Source organism: Phycodurus eques, chromosome 5 (assembly GCF_024500275.1).
Source record: "Phycodurus eques isolate BA_2022a chromosome 5, UOR_Pequ_1.1, whole genome shotgun sequence".
NCBI classification, from domain to species: domain Eukaryota; kingdom Metazoa; phylum Chordata; class Actinopteri; order Syngnathiformes; family Syngnathidae; genus Phycodurus; species Phycodurus eques.
Window position 1 is genome coordinate 15,628,320 of NC_084529.1, and position 21,985 is coordinate 15,650,304.

At 40.8% G+C, this 21,985-nt stretch overlaps 2 protein-coding genes across 3 annotated transcripts; one reads left to right on the forward strand and one right to left on the reverse strand.

The window, feature by feature from the left end:
- The first annotated feature begins 748 nt into the window (after positions 1 to 748).
- Positions 749 to 12,032, forward strand: si:dkey-30c15.2 (uncharacterized protein LOC558938 homolog). Its single transcript, XM_061677704.1, has 13 exons — positions 749 to 811; positions 3,771 to 3,912; positions 4,005 to 4,048; positions 5,563 to 5,626; positions 5,707 to 5,841; positions 7,848 to 7,952; positions 8,026 to 8,075; positions 8,149 to 8,265; positions 8,430 to 8,475; positions 9,687 to 9,758; positions 9,860 to 10,013; positions 11,558 to 11,640; positions 11,718 to 12,032. Exons 2-13 carry the CDS (start codon positions 3,820 to 3,822, stop codon positions 11,895 to 11,897), a joined length of 1,143 nt encoding a protein of 380 aa, XP_061533688.1. The 5' UTR covers positions 749 to 811; positions 3,771 to 3,819; the 3' UTR covers positions 11,898 to 12,032.
- Positions 6,309 to 21,533, reverse strand: neto2b (neuropilin (NRP) and tolloid (TLL)-like 2b). Of its 2 annotated transcripts, none has more exons than XM_061677702.1 (13): positions 21,393 to 21,533; positions 19,725 to 19,781; positions 18,630 to 18,788; positions 17,666 to 17,914; positions 16,940 to 16,987; positions 16,740 to 16,867; positions 16,274 to 16,375; positions 15,616 to 15,742; positions 15,110 to 15,223; positions 13,834 to 13,964; positions 13,650 to 13,742; positions 12,128 to 12,577; positions 6,309 to 9,999 (listed from the first exon to the last, which is right to left on the reverse strand). In XM_061677702.1, exons 1-12 carry the CDS (start codon positions 21,400 to 21,402, stop codon positions 12,134 to 12,136), a joined length of 1,662 nt encoding a protein of 553 aa, XP_061533686.1. In that variant the 5' UTR covers positions 21,403 to 21,533; the 3' UTR covers positions 6,309 to 9,999; positions 12,128 to 12,133. The 2 variants fall into 2 exon arrangements, with proteins under 2 accessions (XP_061533686.1, XP_061533687.1); XM_061677703.1 differs by lacking the exon at positions 6,309 to 9,999 and adding an exon at positions 11,366 to 12,004.
- Positions 21,534 to 21,985: the final 452 nt, after the last annotated feature.

Consider the following 21,985-nt stretch of genomic DNA (forward strand, 5'->3'; position numbering starts at 1 on the left):
ACACGTATCATTGTTGTGTACACACAAAATGGGCCCTGAAAGAACATCCCGCACAAAGTATGCGACCTATCAAAATAAACTTGATGTGAACTCTGACACATGCGTACATACATTTAGGAGGCAGGGGAATTAAGCAACGCAGTTAGTGAGGCGGTGAAATAAAGCCAGATTGTATAAGCGTTTAGTTTCACCCAATACAGGTTTGTAATATTGTACAAGGTGACTTTTATTTTTACCACAGTTATTTTCTATTAAGATAGTTATACTTTTATCCAAGTACTACTTCAGTTGGCATTTTGGTTTACAAACCGACTCTCGGAATGAATTAAGTTCCATTGACTAAATTATTCCTTCATTCGTCCCCGAATTGGGTTCCCAGTGATTAATTTAATTAATCGAAAACCTGTTCGGCAAAGACAGAATATCAGTAACAAAGGCTCTTTTTTGTTTATTTTATTTTATTTTTTTGTCTGGTTGCATGACTTGTTTTTGTGATGTGGGACTTGATGTGTCACGTGACTTTGGTATGATTTGACACATTCAACATTACAAGACAGCCAACCCGACATATAAAAGGAATCATCGTCGTCGTCTTTCTCAGCATCAAGCCTCGCGACTGCTAAAGTAACTTTGTGCAACTTTACATCCTACTTTTCAACCTCAATAGCTTCACGTTTATTGCATTTTCGTTGAACATGGTGAGATGTAAATGTAATGCTAATACTTATTGTCATTTATCATTGGGCAGATGACGCTTGCTCTCAGCTCGTTGTTCCTCCTTTGTGGGATCAGTGGACTGTTGACTGGAGTCGTAAGTCAAAATCTTACACGCTAACTTCCATCCATCCATCCATCCATTGTCTGAGCCGCTTCTCCTCACGAGGGTCGCGGGCGTGCTGGAGCCTATCCCAGCTATCATCGGGGAGGAGCCAGGGGACACCCTGAACTGGTTGCAGCCAATCACAGGGCACACACAAACAAACAACCATTCGCACTCACATTCATACCTACGGGTAATTTAGAGTTGACAATTAACCTACCATGCATGTTTTTGCGATGTGGGAGGAAACCGGAGTGCCCGGAGAAAACCCACGCAGGCACGGGGAGAACATGCAAACTCCACACAGGCGGGGCCGGGGATTGAACTGTGAGGCTGACGCTCTAACCAGTCGCCCACCGTGCCGCAACACAGAACACCACACACATAAAGATTCTGTTCCACCGCTGGTCTCAAAATGCGTGATCACACGTGATCTCACAAAACCAAAGACGAAACTCTTCCAGATATGCACAGGTTGCTGCAGCCGAGAGCTTTGTAAAATGGCGTTGTCCTAAAAAAAACAACTTGATTTGGAAAATACTTCTTTCTGTCTGAGAAACCAACTTTTGCATTTTTTACCCCTTTTGCTGAGTCAGTGCGCTTCTTGATGGGATATATTTTGTTCCACGTCACAATTCAATTTGTCCTGATTCGGGAGAAGTCGGCGTTTCCCACACTCATGAAAGGTTTGGTTGTAAATATTGAACACGTTCATTATTTAAGATTGCTGGCCTCGACCTGTTTCAAACTCTAAAATCAGGACGAATCCGCTCTTAACACACACCAGACTGAAAGACAATCGTATAGGATAATCTTATCAAACATCAGACTGTCTGGCGTTTTACGTGCTTGGTCAGGAAGGTGGCAGAATCGGTACAAAAACAGGCTGATTGTCTTTATGTGCTTGCTTAAAGTAACATTTGAATTAAAATAAATAAATAAATAAATGCAGTGCAACATAAACCAACAATAAATATGGCCGTTCAAAAAGGTATACATTCAACAAACTACTGGTAACATACACGGAAACGACAATGACAATTAACGTAGTAATAAGAATGTTCATTGTGGCAAAAGAAATCAACATTGCATTGTGTGAATCCTGGAGTTTGTTTACGCTAGCTATAGCAGCTAGTTTTGGAGCGATCATGCAAATACTTTCACAGCTTGTCGGTTGTGCGCTGACTGGGCTTTCTGTTCATTACCGTCTGGTTTAGTGTGTGCGGTCTCAAGAATCAGTCTTGTGTTACTTTTTTATCCACTTTATTTACCGTACAATACCATCTATTCAAGACGAGGCTACATTCTTCTTTGTGTCTTTTTCTTCTTTGCCTCTTATTGATGTCATATTTTTCATGTGATGGTTCCTCGTGTTCCGACTGTGATACCACAGTTGGATAAAATGGCTTTAATTAATGCCTTATGTTTTTGATACAAGAAGTTTAAACTGAAATCTTCCTAATTGCCATAAACAACTCTTATGACTGAAAACTTCTTGGGAGGTCCCCTCACTTGTACGCCGCTTCGAGAGATGTTTAGAATTTACACAGCCACTCCCACTGCACACCAGTTGTCCGGCTCTCTACCCCTCCTGTCCTGTCCTGTCCTGTCCTACATTGTCCTGTTCTTCCTTCACAGGGCGTAGCACTACTTTCCCGGATAAAACTCGACTCTAATGTGGCAGCTTCGTATTCATATAATGTATTGCCGTGTTTGTTTTTCTTACAGCAAGTGTCCTGTCTTTTCTTGTTTATTTTTCTCTCTGTCTTCTCCCTCTTTCTTTCTGTCACTCCATTCTCCAACCTGGTTCTGTCCGACTGACATTTTCAATAAATATCCATCCAAGAACCACAGTGGCAATATAAAAAACTCCACTGTTGCATAGAAAAATTATTCTGACATAAAAGGGATACGGATCCTCTATTCTGCATGACCAAGCAGCCGAATAGGACAGGTTTAAAACTGAAAGATGAAAAGATTGACTTTCTTTCCCCACAAGCAATAACATGAACATGAACATCTCAGAACCTGTTTTCATAGACTCGTTAAAAAATATATATATAAAATAAAAAAATAAAAAATAAAAAAAAGGGAGCGTGATCCATCCATCCATTTGTTGAGCCACTTCTCCTCACTAGGGTCGGAGGTGTGCTGGAGCCTATCCCAGCTGTCATCGGGCAGGAGGCGGGGTACACCCTGAACTGGTTGCCAGCCAATCGCAGGGCACATAGAAACAAACAACCATTCGCACTCTCAGTCATGCCTACGGGCAATTTAGAGTCTCCAATTCATGCATGTTTTTGGGATGTGGGAGGAAACCGGAGTGCCCGGAGAAAACCCACGCAGGCACTGGGAGAACATGCAAACTCAACACAGGCGGGGCCGGGGATTGAACCCGGGACCACAGAACTGTGAGGCTGACGCTCTAACCAGTCGCCCACCGTGCCGCCGGAGTGAAATCCAGAACTATAAATTACGTCTGCATTTAGATGACAAAGTTTCACAGGATCCTATGATGACATTTGACTCCATACAAGGTAAAATGAAAAAAACAAACCTCCCCATATAAATAAACAGCCCTACATTTACACTGACGATTTTCAGTTTTGTTTTTTGTTTTTTCATGGATCTGAAGCAGAAAACCTGCACAGCCACTTTCCTTGTCTGTCTTTATTTGACACTAATAATGCAAAATACAGATGGGACAGACTTCAGCATGCCCACCACCCTAGTGAGGAGAAGCGCAATGGGAAATGGATGGATGGATAATCATAATAATGATAATAATAATAATATGAATGACATTTATCTAATGCTTTTCATGAAACCCAAAGATTGGGATTCCCCATTCATTCATTTGCATTTGTTTTAAACACACACACACACACGCACTTGCAGGTGGAGTGAAAGCAGCATCATGTGACTTGTTTCACTTTGCGTTTGTGTGTAGGTGTTCATTGACCACAGCACACATTTGTCATAAAGGCTGCCATGGAGGAATGTTCTTCGGAGTGTGTGTCCAACCAAACATGACTTTCGCATTGACTGATTTATCAAGCATGGATTTCAACAGTACGCTTACTGCTTATCAGGTAAGACCTTTTGGCCACCATTTTGTAGGCAAATAGAAATGAAGAGCCAGACATGGAAAAAATTATCAAATGTCTATTTTTTTGTTTTCCAGATTGATATTCTCTCTACTGTGTATTTGCTCTCATTAACACCCAGGTAATAAATGTCATCATCCTTTTCCAATCACATGTACTTTATAGTATAGAACAAATCTCATCACAAATAAGATGTTAAAGTCAAATGTGATGCCACCAATGAAGGGTACCAGTGATGGTGGATTCGTGTATCGATAACCATCGAACCAGGAACAGTATTGGGTCTGGCTGGTCAGTACAATATTACAATATGACGAATACATGTAATGACATATTAATTAGGCTGGATCGACACCGCATGGATCACGTGACACATGGATACGGGATATGTGTAATGGTAGCGTAAGTAGAAATAAAACACAATTGATTATTTTGATTACTTTTCTTTATTTCAAATAAATGCATCAACAGGACTTTCCTCTGAAACAAAAAGTTCATTAAAAGAATAGATCATTATTTTGGAATTACCCACATAGAGAATTTGTTCTTTACACAAATAATAAACTAACAACAAAACATGATGAAATGTAACTAGATAATAAAAAATGTGTTATTAAATGTGTACAGCATGTGAACCATACCATGTTGACCACATGACAAATGTGCACAATTTAGACTATATTGCTTGATATGTCAACACAGATAAGTGAATGTTCCATTAAAAAAGCCCAAAATTATAAAAATGACACTGTTCAAAAGTCAATGTTCTTTTATGGTTTCAAAAGTGTAACTACGCGGCGCTACTGACTGGCGGTAGTCACGAAAATAGAGCCTAACCTGTTCAAAATATCAGACAAACTAATAAATTGCACCACAAGGTGGAAAAGTATGTAATGTTTGAGACTATGGTAGAGTGACACATGACCAGAGGGAGCCAATCACAGGTGTTGGCTTTAGAAGGAGGAAGTGACATGAAAAAAAGTCCCATTTTGTGATTTTCAATGTGTTTATTTCTTCGCCTCTATCGACAAATTCATTGTTCTATACAAATAACTTTCATTGCCTTGTCTCGCCTTAAAACATTTAATGATGGCAACTAGTTAATTCACTTTACCTTCATTCCTACGGGGAATTTTTTGTGGGGTGGAATGAGAACATCTTGGACATCCAGCGTCCCGCAACGGATTGTTCAACTTTGGTGCTCCCACTGTATGATTATGACCAATCAAAAATGTCAATCAAATCCCTGTAATTACTCAACTCAACTTTATTTATATGATGCCCAAGTGAGGCTGCAACAAAGTGCTGTACATAACAAAGATCCAGTATAAAACCCAAAACAATAAATAACCAATGATTGAAATTTGCACCACTTGCCAGACTGCCACCGTTAAATGTATGATTTTGCTTTTACGACACCAATTTTTTCTTCAGCGCAATTGAAGCATGTGGAAAAGCAACACGTGTAGGGAAACGATATCTCCCACCTGCTATTTCTTTACATTTTTTTTATGTCATCTCTCTTGACTCAGCTTTTTTACGAGGAGCGGGTGCTAAAGTACTGTCGACTTAACATGCAAATTTCATACATACACACGGTTATGAAAACGTGCTCTCTCTCTCTTATGTCTGCAGCGTGATTGGCAGCTGTTCTGTGCTGGTGGTTTCCATGGTGAGATGGAGACATCTCAAAGAACAGGTCTGATTGTGTGATAGCGAGATAGGTGATAGATAGATGGATAGATGGACAGATAGAAAGCATGGTGTTTGTGTGTGCAGGTGCACCTCCTGGTCCAGCTGTCCCTAGCAGACCTTGCGGCTGCTCTGATCCTGATGTTCACCAGTGCCATGAACAAAGTCCCCGACAACAACAACAACGTGACAGTCTGCCAATACTGCCTGCCTCTGTCATTGGTGAGCAACAATATCCTTTTACCTTAAAAAATCGCTGTGATTTGTTTTTTATGGCAATGAGGCATAAATGTTTGTCAACGATTATGTGATGAAAGTCGAGTCGATGACTTCACTGATATTTGTTCGCCGCAGTACAGGCATCCGTCATGAATTCAGTTATTTAAATTATGGCCTATTTATTTCAGCGACACAATTCATTCAGATCAACTTTTCAGCGGTAAAAGGGAATGTTGCAGGGATCGTGGATGCTTTCATTGTTATAGATAAGCAAAAGTGAGACTGGAATGCGTGAGTCCATTCAGCCTGTTTCTAAATGTAAATATGGAAAATATTCAGACTATCAGGTTGGATTATTTGGCCAACGCAAAAGGAACACGCGCCAGTTCACTTGACTAAGGATCACATCCTGTTCGTGTAGGAGGTGTATTTGACACGCAACAAAACATATGTAGAGCTGCTATTTAGAGTAGTGAAAACATTTATTTCTCTTTAAAGCAGAAGTGGGAATAGCTGTTTTCTGTTGCTCCCAGGTTTCCCCGAAAGCTGTGAAATATCATTTCGTATTAATGGCACTAGAGTAAATGACAGTGGTATACATTTTTTAAAATTGATTTACATGTCTTAAAAACACACCGTTAACTTGCAACATTCACACATACAAATACAAAAGAAAGTTTTTTTGTGGAAGTTTCCACCGTTCTCAACATTTCTGGCCTTTTTGTAACATCTGAATCCATTCGTGTATTGTAATTGTTATCATTAGTGTTACAAAACAATCTTTCATTTATTACATGCACATGAAGTAGAGTCTAAATGTCATCATGATGTAAAACACGTGTTGTAAATCTGAGGAATGTGAGTGTACCAAAGGGTCACTTGTAAAAAAATAAAAAATAAAATTACATCATTGTCACGAGAACTGTACTTGAACTTCATGTATTACATAATATCATAGACAGTCAGTGAACAATCATTACCCAAAGAGGCACTGTCGGAATATGACATTGAAATAAAATTACATCACACTTTGCACCCGCTATTTGCCCAAACCTCAGAACTTTGCGGCAGACGTGCTAACCACAATTCCACCACGCTGCCGATTTGCCATATCAATTACAGTTGCACCACCTCGTGATTTTAACCTGTTGTTTTATGCTATCGGGAAAACTAAATATGTAACACACAAATATCTAATACATTAGCCTCACTGTGGAAAATTTGAATGCAAATTAATACGGTGGAACCTCGATTTAGTAGATTAATAGTGGAGGGTCGTCTGTTATAGCCAATTGTCCGTTATATTGAAGCACTTTTTTTGTGGCCATATGCACTCATATTACTATACAGTACTTTTTTTTTTCCCCTGCCATCATGGCCACCACGTCAATGCATGGCCTGGAAAAGTGCCATATTCAACATGGCCGCCTAACGAACAATACATTGCCTTTGATGGAATGTCGCCACATTCATTATTGCCGCTATGTAGGCACGGGATGAACGTTTGTTTGTTGGATTTAGTCATATTGTTATGTCTGTGACACGGAAATACATATCCAGTCTCTGCTAATGTTAAGTCATGGTCCGGTAAATCGAGGTTCTACTGTACATTATATATTATACTGATGACATCATATACCTCCGCATCTCCATGTAATTGCTACTTTAAATGAACATTATGTGCATAACAAACATCTGAGGCAAAACATGTAAGACATGGATAAAGACATTTATGTTTCTTATTATTTTATTTTAAAAATACAACTTTACAGCTGACAATGAAAAAGGGACAAAAGGATGAGGTTATTTAGTCAGACTCCCATTCGCCTAGATTGGCCTGATGAATGTTTGTTTTCACTAGGAAGCAAACTAAATGCTAGTTACTTTAACATTACCTTCGGACTATATGCATTTATGTGTTTATTTCGCTGATAGAGAACGAGATATCGTGGGCCAGACGTGAACTTTTTTGCTTTGTTTTGTGTTTTCCTTGTCTTTTTGGCCTGCAGACATTTTATCTGATCTCATTCCTGCTGGTGGCAGTGTACGCATGGAAGTCCAAAAACCCCATCAAAGGATGGAGAGCGATGCCAGCTGAGGAGGAGGGAAGGCAGGTGAGACATTAACATGTAAACTGTTGGCCACATTTGAAATAAGATGCATAAATAATCCACATTTGTCTCACAGAATCCCCGCAGAAGTCAACTATTATCTTTACCAGTCTACGTATACGTGTGGTGAGTGTCTCTTTTGAATCTTTCTGGACTTGAGCGTAAACGATGCGGCTAACGTAATTGAAATCTTGATCAGGTTGATCCCTGCTGCTGTGTACTTAGCGTATGTGCTCACGCCTTTCATCAAATCCACTCCGCTGATTCCTGACCCCCGAAGTGTCACCATCCAGGACCAAGCTAAATATTGCACCAGGTCAGCACTTTCAACGTTAAAACTCATTCACTGCCAGCCCTCCCAGTTAACATGGATGTTTGACTTCTAAAGCCGTCAATGGCAGTGAATGTGTTTTAAATGGAAAAGACGTGACAATGTTTACTGACCACTTTTGTTGACTTTTTTTTTTTTGTCATCCTCAGTTGTGTTTTGTTTTTACACATCTGGATTGATTCCTGCTCGGATGCGGTGAGTTTCAAAACATTGTTTTGTGTCTTTGTTGTCATTTACTTAAATCGACATTTTGATGAAACGCAAAACTCAACTTCACAAGGTCTGAACCAGACTAGATGTTTCACTTGGCAACATGAAATTTGGTAGGCATGTCTATCATGAGTAGGCACACACACACAAAGTCTAAGAAGCCAAGGCCAAAAATACACAGGAAGTCTGCCATTTTGGTTTCAAGCAGCCATTTTTAGCCCAATTTGGCTATTTCCGGAAGCCCAAGGAACTTGCCCAAGAGATTTTGCCTGATTGCCACCAAATTTGCACCATGTATACAAGACAGATGGGTGACCGTAAACTGTAAAGGATTTTAGTTTTTGTTGTTGTGTGTGGGGAAAAAGCACTGCAACAACATTTGATGTCCCAAAATAAAACATAAAACTAACAATACATTGCCCCCTGGAAATCTTGAGAATCCAACACGTGAAGCCAGTTTCACTTGGGAACATGAATTTTGGTACACATGTCTTTCATGAGGCAGCACGGTGGCCGACTGGTTAGAGCATCAGCCTCACAGTTCTGAGGACCCGGGTTCAATCCCCGGCCTCGCCTGTGTGGAGTTTGCATGTTCTCCCCGTGTCTGCGTGGGTTTTCTCCGGGCACTCCGGTTTCCTCCTACATCCCAAAAACATGCATTAATTGGAGACTCTAAATTGCCCGTAGGCATGACTGTGAGTGCGAATGGTTGTTTGTATCTATGTGCCCCGCGATTGGCTGGCAACCAGTTCAGGGCGCACCCCGCCTCCAGCCCGATGACAGCTGGGATAGGCTCCAGCACGCCCGCGACCCTAGTGAGAAAAAGCGGCTCAGAAAATTAATGAATGAATGAATGTCTTTCATGAGTTGTCTTACCAAAAAGTCTCAAGAAGCTATGCCTGAAAAAATACAGGAAGTCTTCCATTTTGGTAATAAGCGGCCATTTTAGAGTCATTTTGGCCATTTCCAAGCGTCCTTCAAAATAAATTCGTCCAAGAGATTTTGTCTTTCCGTGACCAAATTTGAACCACGTATTTTACACAGATGGATAATGCTAAATTGAAAAACTTGCCCGAAAGGCAGAAGTATTGACGCAATAACTACATTCCTGACGTTACAATTGTTTTAAAATTGAATTTCATAATTGATCCCATTTCTTTCAAATAAATCATCAACCTCTTTGTTTTTCTTCCCAGGAGATAATCCATGACACTTTTTTGCGAGTCTTTCTGTTCCTGGTGGTGATTCCTGTGATGTTGTCTTGCTCCGTAAGTCGCCACCAGCAGCAGAAGTCCATGCAGACTTTTTAATTACATTTTTTTTGACGCTGTAGAAGTGTTAACATTGGTTCTGTTTTTATGAACAAAAGGTTATTTACCATAAGGTGGGTAGGTGGTATGAAGAGCACCAACAGGAAACTCTTTTCCCAGTGGAAGGAGATGGACGCTCCAGCAGAAGATTGAAAAGCGTCTTCTCCACAGCCAGAAACATGGTCATGGTCATTTTGTTCTGTTGGGCACCAGGTATACACACGCACACACACACACACACACACACAGACACACACAGAGACACACACACACACACATTATAAATTTGATTTTGGGGCCCTCTGTTTTTGCCGTTCATTCACATCACACACCTGCTACAAAGACCCTAATAAACGTGTACAGCTCTGCCAGTGTTGTGTAGACTAGAAGCCAAACATCAGCCTGAAATGTCTTTACCCACGTATGGTTTTTAACCACAAACGGTAGTTCATTCAGCTACAAGAGCAGACTTGGGTTGATTAAATTTCAGTTTTTATTTATTTATTATAAGACAACATTCCAAGTAGTACATCAAAAAGGGTCTGATTTACAGTATGAAAGGTTTGCGCTTGCATAAACGGGCACAGATTTGATTGATTTGATTTATGTCTTTAAATAACTCGCACAAAATGCAGGTGTGAACCGGTACACACAGCGGCGTAAGCATAGAGCAGAAAAAGAAAGAAAAAAAAACGAGAGATAGCGGGGAGAACCTTTCTTTTCATGTAAACATTTTTAAAATGTCAAAAACAAAAATTTGAAAAGCAATTTTGGAGCTTCAGAATGAACTAATGGGCTGACTTGGAGCCAGTCACAAGAAGGATTCATGCCACGTCACCTATGACAAAATTATTTCATTTCACCACACTGCTCTCACTCGGGACCGGTTCAATCTGACAAAATAAGACTTTGATACGTTTGCTGGCTTCGCCAAATATATCGGAGGGATAGGTTTATTTCCTGTAACTGAGTCATATGTTTGTTTCCATCACTTCAAACTTCATTTTGTGGTGCTCTCCCCAATTTTCCATGGCGAAAGCCATCAAATTTCCTAAAGCACAAAACCTTTTTTCAAATACAGCAGTCTTCACCAGTTTTGCAACAATTGCGGCACAATCTGTTAGAGTGAGTCAATACGCAATTTAACGGGATCTTAGTAAACGGGCCTTCAGTGGGATCACTGAATGTCATCTGGGTCTACTATAAGTAACAAAACCAACCAGTATATGATGCATTTACTATAAAAGTGATACCTGGTTTATTATTTTGGGTGAAAAAAAAACCTGCAACAGCAATGTGCAAAGATTATTTGTAGTGCAAGAACAAGAATAAAGTGTAACAATACATAAAATCACGAAGAAAAAAAAATCTTAAAATCAATGTATAAGAATAACTTCAAACCTACAAAAGATAGTGTTAAATAAATGGATGGATGGATAAATGTCAAAAAAATATGTCAATAATGTAAATGAACAGTGGTACCAGAAACAAGGTGACAAAAACAGTGTGAAAAAAACCCAAATATATAATTGAACAAAAAAAAAAAAAAAAAAAAAAAAGAAAGAAAGAAAAAATCCAAATAAACTACCTGGATCCAACCATGGAACTTTTTTGGAATGTTCCTCCATGCTGTGAATTGACTGTGAATTAATTGAGGGTGCTTAGCTTGGCGAGCTCAGTGAGTTAGGACCACATCACATTCTCAACTGACCTACAATGAACATGATGCTAATCAACACGTCTCCAAATGTTTCCAGCCCTGCTTGTCATTTTGCTGTCAACCTTGATGGTGTGGCCTGGCGTTGAACAGCGCAGCCTGTTCGCCGCCTACATTATTCAGGTGAGTTTCATACTTGTACGACGTGTAGTGTAATTAAAGAGACGAACTCGTTCGAGGTGTTCTTTGGTTTATTTCAGGCCGCCAGCGTGTCCTTACAGGGCTTCCTCAACAGTTTGGTGTACGCGTGGGGCCGCCCAAACTTTACGCAGGCCCTCCTGGGGGAGAGCACGCCCCTGGTGGCGTACAGACACATGGCCTTCTTTGACGAGTCACTAAAGAGTGACATCGGGCATGAAAGCAAGACATTTTTCCAATAAGAAGGAACTGAGGCTGGAAGGAAGCGAAGACCAGACGGAGGATGTGCAAAGACTGGTGCAGTGTTGTCTTGCTGAAACTGATGGGTTGCTGTTCAGTGTGATCAAACCTTTACAGATTAAAACGGATTAAACTTGTATTTTAAGGCACCGCTGTACTTAATGACCCACTTAGAAGCATAAAAGTTAAGGCTGACACGTTGTAGTGTTGCACTTCTAGTGGGTTGACTTACTTTAGATTAAAAGTCCATGGATAAAGATCTTTGCTGGACCATCTCGTAGCGGCCTCTCCTGTTGGCGGCCCCGTGTACGTATAAGTCGTAGCCGGCGCCATCCCGCGCCTCTCGGTCGTCTTCCTGGTCCTCCACGACTCGGTGGTGTCGCTCTGCCGGGCTGTACTGCGCGTGAAGGCCGGCGGCTGCTTTGACGCTAGGCCAGCTTTTCTTGCGAAAGCTGCCGGCGGAGTCGCGCAGAGGAGGCAGAGCTCTCTGGACGTCGCCACGGATCGGGGTCAGCTCCGAAGACCTGCGGCCCGCCCCGGGAGCCCCTCTGATTGAGGTGAGCGAGGCCTGAGAGCCGCAGTGGTGCTCGTGAACACAGCGAGAGCCCGAAGAAGATGACCTCCTCAGGGCCTGCAGGGACTGAAGCTCCTCGGAAAGATCACCCAGGTCACCTGACTGCTTCTACAACACAAACACAACTCACAAGTCAACTTTTTTTCAAAGTGGCTTTGAAGTACAAGACGTTTTTTAAGAAAAAAATTGACGTTGTGCTACTTCTGGTGTGTGTGCCTTGGCCACCAGGGGACAAGATAATACGGACCTTCATTATAAATTAAAAAAAAGACTTTCAAAACTTAGTGACTCAGTAAGATGAAGTTATATTAGTCGTTTTTCGCATAGGATAAAGAATATATGCCAATGAGTGTTGTTATTGTTAACCTGTGTACATGTTTTGCTGCATCCTTTGTGTTCAAATATCCGTTGCTTGAACGGTTATAACACCGTGACACCGTTGCTATTGAAAAGCAACGGTGTCACGGTTTTGCATAGTGTGTTAGCATTAAGATAGCGGAGTTTTTTAATTTATGTGGTTTGGTGTGGGTAAGCGGTAAAGAAAATGGATGGATGGATGGGTTTAATACACACTGTGTAATTGTCTTTGGTTTATGTGGTTTATGTTTGACTTTTAACTGAGAGTGGCAAAAAACAACTTGAAGCAAGCGTTTGATCTTTTTTTGAAGAAGAAGAATTGTTCACTATTTGCCAAACTTCTGCTTGTTGTGAAGTTTCCTGCCAACATTTAGCACGAATAACTACAATTTTTGCTTGCAACTCAAGACAAAAATGTAGCTTGAAAACCACGGAAGTCAGGTTACTCGTAAGTTTTTTTGTTGTTTTTGTTACGCCTTATTATAAGAACGGAAAAAGTAAAAATAGAAAAAATGAGCAGTGACCGTCCACATATCTGCAGTTCAGAAATCGTGAACTTGCGGATATTTTTGGGGAACCTCTGTTATTCGCTCACATAAAAATATTGGTTTGGTGCCATCTGGTGGCATGTTGTTGCCTGGCAACTGCTGAACTGAGAGGAGGAGCTTCATTTAATCAGGGCCATAGTCTTGTCTAGTTGACAAAAAGTGCTTTGCTGGCATCTTGTGGCATCTATAGGCAATTCAAAAAAATTTTGAGTGGCTGTCAATTATTCATGGCTTTTCACTATTCATGTCAATACACTATAGTTTAGCACACTGACCTTTTCTCTGAGAGTCAAGAGTTCATAATGCGGCGGCTCAAATGCTGTGTGGAAGTCGCCACGCTGGAACAAGTTATTCTTGCGTACCAACAGCTAAAAAGCAAAACGCGCACAGTCGTTATTTGAACATGAAGACACTTTTCGAAAGAAAAGCCAGATGACGAAGACAAGGCCATGTGATCACCTTCTTGCGTGGCTGCTTGATCTGCACCAAGATGGAGACGATGAGGAGCAGCATGACCACGCCGGTGGACACACAGATAACCGTGCTGTGAGTCCTCGTCGTGTGCTGGAAGATTCCTTTCTGCTTCTTTTCTGCTCGACAAAAACATGTGATGCAGGACATAAAATGAAGAACACACTGGAAAAAAAAACAATCTGTCGTTTTTTTTTTTTTTTAAATAAAAACAAAATGCAGTTAGTCTGTCGAAAAAAATACAATCAATACAAAAACAACCAGTGTCAAAAGTACACAAAAAAAGACTGTAATTGGTTAAAGAAATTCTCAACAGAAATTAAGAGAGAACCCCAAATAATAATAATAATGTCATTTGTACCGAAACAATAACAGAAAACAACCTACAATTATTGATTATTATTATTATAAAAAAATGAAGCCACTGTCCAGCCATCCATTTTCTGTACTGCTCTATCCTCACAAGGGTCACGGGCGTCCTGGAGCCTATCCCAGCTATCTTCGGGCGAGGGGAGGGGTACACCCCGAACTGGTCGCCAGCCAATTGCAGGGAAGCCATTGTAAATATTTAAAAAAATAATGAGATTTTTCTTTGGGGGCGAATTATGATTTGTACAAAAAAAGCACTGTAATTAGTACAAAATTAAATTCGTTTTAAAAATGGTCAGAATACAGTGTAATTAGTATTGTAAAATGCATGTATTTGCTAGCAAAAAACACTAATTACTTAAAACAAAAAGTGTAAAAACAGTACTATAAGTAGTAAAAAAACAAAAGACTGAACAAACATAGGTAAACACTGAAAGAAAACAGTGTAATAACTAAAAAACATAACTAATACTATATACTAATTCGTAAAGAAAAACATGAAAAACACTAATTAGAAAAAAAAACACTATCGCGAGGAAAAAACAGAAAAAAAATGTATCAAAACAAAACAAAAAAAAAATACTGTGTAATTGAAAAAACTAAAAAGACAAAACACTATAATTATCACAAAAAAAACCTGCAAAAATAAGTAAAGAAATAATAAGTAAAAAGAAAAACACTGTACTGTAACTACTCAAAAAACGAAGCCGAAAACTGGAAAAACTGAGTATAAACTAAAACAGAAAAAGCAACAACTAAACAGAAAAAAAATTAATTTGTATTTAAAAAAAGCAAATTAATCTAAAAAAAAAAGAAAGAAAAGAAATACACTATAATGAGTAAAAATAACTAAAAGTTTGGGTGTACTTGTCTCGAAGATTATAAAAAATATTACCTTTGCAGTTGCTTTCGTCCCAGGGAAAAACACAGTTTTGTATACCGTTGCACACCAGAGAATTGTTGATGCACATGTTACTGTGACAGAAGAACGCGCTGCCGACACAGGGAGCTGCAACACACGCGCGCACACACACATACACGCACACACAAAAACATACCTAGGTAAAGTACAATGTTAAGAAGAAAGCGTCAGCAAAAAAAAATGAAAAAAGTACAAAATACTTTTTAATTAGTACAAAAACCACTGTATTATTACAAAAGCCCTGTACTGTAATTAGTAAAAAAAAAAATACTGTGTAATTGAAAAAACTAAAAAGACAAAAACTATTCAATTAGTGTAAAGCCAACAATGTAATTACCAGTAATAAAAAAAAAATATATTGTAATTATGAAAACCTAAAAAGATTAAAAACACAAGAATTTTGAAAAACAAAAACAATGTAACTAACTACTTTAAAAAAATAAAAATGATAATGAGTCAAAAGTATTGTGTCAGCTCACGGTCAGCAAAAGAAGTGAACAACATCCTAAAGCGGCTGAGGCGACTGCTCTCATCTGCCCACATCCTGACCACGCCCACGCCCGTGTCCAGCATGATGTCGTTGGCCACTGTGCTGCAAAACTTGGCCTGCAACCAACATGACAACACATACATTTGCTCTCCAAAGACTGCTTCATCATCCTTGTTTGCCAACAGGTCTCAGAATGCGATTGACTAGCTCTGACCTGAACTGCAAACAGTCAGGGCTTGACATTAACATCCGCCAACTATCCAAATTCAGCAGTGGCGTGTAACATTGCATCTCCCTCTAGCCACTCCGGCGGGTTGAGTTTTATGCGAACTGTGCCGTGCAGACAAACTAGAAGCAGTGTAGCTAAGATGAAGATTTGCTTTACTTGAAAGAGTAGCGGCAGAATTTAGCAACTAGATTGCACAGGTGAGCAACAACTAGTTTGGCCAACTCCTCTGTCAGGAAAGTTGCTTCTGGCTGTCCTGTTAAACGCTAAAGTCGCTAAATTCAAGCCATTTACTCTCTTTTCTCAATCACTCCACCTTGGTCAAGTGACATTGAAGGTTTTGTTTTCTGGTGATGCAATCAGGGACTACATGTCACGGTGAAAAAGGTCTGTACACTGATTTATACAGTCTGTGAATGACCTTGAGGTCCTCGATGGCGTTGCTTCCATCATAAACAGCCACAAAGTTCTTCTTGCACTCGTTGGAGTTCTCCAGCTGGTACTCCAGGAATCTCAGGTAAATCTACAAGACACAATGGCAACATGGAAAAACTCAGGTTTGTAAGTCATAATGGTCCAGTTTAACAATCTTACAGACCGCTAAAGCAGGTGACGTGTGGTTGCCACGGTAACACCAAAGATACTATTGTCCTCGTTAAAAAATCTCTATTGCATCAACTTGATTTTGGCTGGATTTACATTGCAATGATGGACACACCTCTAAAGCAGCACATTCTCACACACCTCTAAAGCAGCACATTCTCATCTTTTTTTAATGATCTGTTTTTTTTCTGTGGTTACGATTTATCATTTGTCGTGACACCCCACACCAGAAAAGCACCTTATTATATCACACTAAATTCCCACTATGAGTGTGCCCGTAAAACCTTGTTGTTCGTCGGGGCGCGTATGGTCCAGATGCAGTCCACGGCCTGGTCGGGCTTGACCTTGTACTCCTCGTCCACTTGGCTGGATCGGATCAGGCCATCGGCCCCGGACAGCTCAAACTGACAATCTGGAGGAGGAGGAGGTAGTGCTGAGTCTCAGCAATCCATTTGAATTGAAAGACAAGTCATTGAGGAGCTACCTGGGATGGGGTTTAGGAGTCCTCCCACATGCAGATGGAACTCCGGGTCTTTGGATGGAAACAAGTGAGAGTATATTTGAGTTTCTCGCAATCATATTCAATTCTCAGCTTGACATTGGGATCTGTGGTGAGAGGTATGCACTGGAGAGGCAAAAGAGAGTACAGTGAAGGCCGGTGGATTAGTCAGGTTCAATGGAGTAGAGGTTGAGAAGGTGCGGGAGTTCAAGTAGCTGGGATCAACTGTCCAAAGCAATGGGGAGTGTGGAAGAAAGGTAAAGAGAGTAGAGGCGTGGAATGAACAGAAGCCCAGTAAGGAGAAGGAGCCAGATGGGCTGGCAGGGAAAGACAAGCCCCTGTATGGCGTGTACCGCCGACAAATTGAAGAAGTAGCTGACATGTATTACATACTGTAATTTCAAAAGATGTTCTGAATGATCTACAGAGTTTGAATTTCCAATGGAAATGAGGGAGAAAGTTGTTGTTGTTGTGTTTTTTTGGGGGGGGGGGGGGTGGCTCATTCACTTCAATGGGGTTTTTGCATGCAAAATGTGGATTTCTAGGAAATGTGTGACTTTTTGGAACGCTGAATGATTTGAATTAGGTGAGGAAAGTTGAAGGAGGAGAAAGTGAGGAGGATAATTGTTGTTTTTTTTAGTTGAGACTCTTGAGCAATCATATAATGAATAATAATATCAGATGACATAATGTGGGAAGAAAAGCAATCACCTGCCGTGAAGCTGTAGCGGACCTGGAAACCGATCCCCTCCAGTTCTTCGTCGCTGTAGAAGCGTATCCACATGAAGCGTCCACTGGACAGGACCAGCCCGGGGCAGGTGGCGCCACAGAAGCGGTTTATGAGCGGCGAGAAACTGAAGGGGCCATCGCGCACCTCGATGTGGTCAAAGCGACACTCGAAGGACGCCTCGATGTAGAACGACTCGTCAAACAGCAGCTCGATCCTTTGCCGGGGGAGCGCTGGGGGCAGAGTAAGTCACATGGGTCATTATGGGATGGAACCTTTACTTTAAAATTAACCCCATTTAATTCCATTAAAGATGGAACCTTTACTTTTAAATTATCTTCAGTGACTTGGGATGTAAAAGTCTACACACCCCTGTTCAAAGGCCAGGTTTTCGTCATAGAAAATTGAGACCAAGGTGAATAGTTGCTAAACCTTTTCCACCATTAATGTGACCTGTAATGTGGACAGCTCGATTGAAAAAAAAACATCTTTTCGAGAGGGGAGGTAAAAATGAACAACTGAAATGATGTGGTTGCACAAATGTACACACCCTATTATAACTAGGACTATGGCTGTGTTCAGAGTGAAACAATCACATTCAAACTCAAGTTAAATGGGAGTTAGCACACACCTGCCAGCATTTACAGTCTCTGATTAACCCTACGTAAAGTTCAAATGTTCTAGTAGACTTTTCTTGACATTTTTGTAGTCACATCTTGCAGCACAACCCATGCTCCGCAGAGAGCTTCTACAGCGTCAGAGGGATCTTCTGTAATTGTCCAAAAGTATCAGTCGGGAGAATGGCACTGAAGTGTCGTGCAGATTACAGGTCACATTGATGATGGGAAACGTTTTCAAGCGATTTATCGTGGTCTAAATTTTAGAGAGGTAGGTAGGCAGATACCACAACCACAAACTGCAATGATGAGAATTATGGTGTATTTTTACCTTCGAGCACATACAGGCACTCCTTGTTGGGTGGGTAGATGTTGGGGTAGTTTGGCGAGCTAAAGCTGCCACCGTCCGCGTGCCGTATCCACTTCCCACAGTGGCGAGAACGCGTCGGCCTCTGAGACGGTTTGAGCCCTTTGGATGCGGCGGCATCATCTGCACAACAACGCAAAGCGCGAGACACAAGTGAGGGTCTTATGTGAGGTGTCTGGCTCCACTCTTTAGCAGAGCTGGCTAGCGTACTCACACGCTTTACTTAGGTTCAAGTACAGATGCTTAAACATAACGTTAAAAAAAGAGACTGGATAAAGCAGACATACTGATTAAACTTAAACGTAAGTAAAATAGTACAGACTTAAATATACTTGAGGTCCCTGTCAAGTCAAAATAAATGTGTTCTAAATTTGACACACGGATCAGTGTTGTTAGTAACTCAACAAAATCGTAAAAAATCATACCGTTGTCCCCACTCGAAATGCTATCCGCTGAATGAACTGAAACCGCGCCCACTCAACTGTCAACACAGTGTCATAGTTTTTGCCGGCGACGGGCGAGTCGATAGTCCTTTGTAAATTGGCCGATTGGAAGACGAAATGCAAGACGAAATGCCAAAAGCGTGATTAGTCGACGGAAAAATACACCTTACCTGTATGTGGTTTTTTTTTCATCGGACCATGTTATCAAATTGGTTATTGGATATAACTGACAGTGGAAATTCATTTCTACTTTTGTACTTCAGTATATTTCAGTCTGTATTGTTTTAGTTTTTCTTATGTACAGGAGTTTAATCCATACTTTGTTTTTGTTTTTGTACACAAATATCTGTACTTTTACCAAAGTGTTGTGTGTGACTACTTTTACCACTTACGTGAGTTGGGCCAGGATCAACATTTGCACATGTTGGGTCTTGAGATAAAACCCTACTCTAGAAGCAATCAATCCTTGACAAGGTTCACTTTGCTGACATTTTCATTACTCCGCATGTTGTCAAGGGGGCTACAGCAAGTGACGATACACATAAAAAGATAAAAGATGGGACGTGTATGATAATATGCATCTCTTTTCAACACTGCAACCAGATTTCAATCTTACCTGCAGTCTTCTGAGCACGAGGAAATCCCTCCTCAATGAAAAGGAGAAGTATCCAGACTGTAAAGGAAGGCCACAGACAGCGCGTGAGGACAAGCAGGGAATAAAGGAAAGTCAGCCAGTGCTTAGAGGGATTTGTGTGTCTCCAGTTGTTGTCTTTGGCGCTGAATGTATGTGACAGGCCGGGATCCATAGGGAGGAATAAACTCTTGCACCATCTGCTTGCTCAAGTCTCATTCCCAGTTTTCTTCTTTTTTTTTTCTCCTTATTATCCAGCCTTCCGTTTTCTATAGTGCCTCTCCTCATTCGGGTCACGGGTATGCTGGAGTCTACCCAGCTGACTAGGCACTGGTCACCAGTCAATTACAGGGGCACATATAGACAAAAAAGCATTCACACTCATATTCACACCGATTCCCAATTTAGAGGCCGTGGTAGGAAACAAACTCTTCTTCGAACCCAGAACCTTAGAACTGTGAGGCAAACGAAACAGTACTGCGCTGAATTATTATTTTTATCCTGTATAAACAGTATCTCTCACGTTGCAATGTTTAGAGCCTCATGTGCAAAGACAGCGAAAACATAAAAAGTGCCAAGCAATCACACGTTGTGCCACATTGGCGTCCATTACGTAAAAAATCTGACCCAAATACAGCGTGGAGCCCGAGGCCGATGAAATGCGCTGCAACTTTCTGCCACGGTGCCGTCTGTTGTTGCTGACCCTGTGCAGCAAACGGCACATCACGACTCTTTCAAGAACATTCCGATGATATATGCGTGCAGCCTTAAAATGTTACCCGGTAAGAACACCAGGGACCACCGTTTTTCCATTTCAGTGACTTGGGGTGTGTACGAGGGTCAATGCCTGGTATGCGGGTGTGAGTCACAGACTGTAATTTGTTGTCCAGTTCAGTCGTGTTCGGCCACATTGCTTGGTGTGCCGCGGGGTTTATCCTAACCAAATGAGATGGGCGATATGTCCTTAGAATAAATTTACAAAACTTTTTATCTTCCCTCATAGAAAATACGGACAAGTTTGCAAAATGTTTTGCCTTTTGCATTCTCCCCTTCTGGGATCTGCTGTATTTCTTCCGCGGCCCAATGGTTAAGAACATTGCCTGCCACTGTGGGGGACATAGGTTCAAGACCCTGACTGGACCATCTGCCCACATCTCACAGCTGTACTGTCCATTAACAAGTGTCTGTGTTCACTGTGATGAGTAAAATGCAGAGAACAAATTTTGTGATCATGACAAAAAAGGTGATTCTTCTTCTTAATACCTAGCAAACTTTGAGTCCATCCTTGATTTTGAGTTCCTCTTCTTTTTCTTTTGTTAAATTGTTTAATCTTACAGTGGTCTCTTGAGTTCATCCACAGCTTGATATTGTTCAACCCCACTAACATTAACGCTTTCTTTACTTTTTTTAAAATTAGTGACAAAAAAAAACAGCTCCCAAAAGGAACATTTCCACCCGTACACTCATGTTAATGTAATTATGTTGATTTTTTTTTTTTTAAAGGCAAATACTGTAGTAACTTATCATATTTGTGTTGAGCTTAAGGCTAACAACAACTTCATGCTGAGAAAATCAAGGGAGCTAGATATTTAACGAAAAACTGCTTTACTGTAATTGAAAAAAAAAAGTAAAATGAAACAATATCTTACTCACCTACATTCATCCTCTCTGCTGGGAGTTTAGGTGGCTTCTATGTCGAAACTCCAGCGACAATCGACATTTTTACGTCAACGTCGTTGATACATGAACGATGAAGACAACTTTTCCTCCTAACGATCCCCGTCGTCGGCAGACGTGCTCCCTCTGGGGCGAACTGAAGCTCGCACATCAGGGAAGACACCAAGAGGAAGAGGAGGAAAAGGAGGAGGAGGAGGAGGAGGATGCCACAAGAGGGGTTTAAGACTGAGTTAGAGCGAGTTGGAGCATGAGGGAGGGAGCGATCACTGCGCATGTGCAACAAGAGCAATACTTTACATTTACAGCACATTACACTGTACCCCATTTATTAGACCGGTAGTTCTCAACTGTTGTCACCCTGGGGCCTGCATTTTCTTATGTTATTGCCACGTCGTCACCTACTTTTACGGTAGTGAAGGACAATAAAGAACATGAATTGTTAAAAAAACAAAGCCTTTGAAAACATCTGACTATCACCTTTTTAAACATAACACATGCTTATAGCTACAAAGTTCCTTTCAGAGAACCCCATTAAGAAAATGAACATGATAACGTAGAAAAATGAAAAA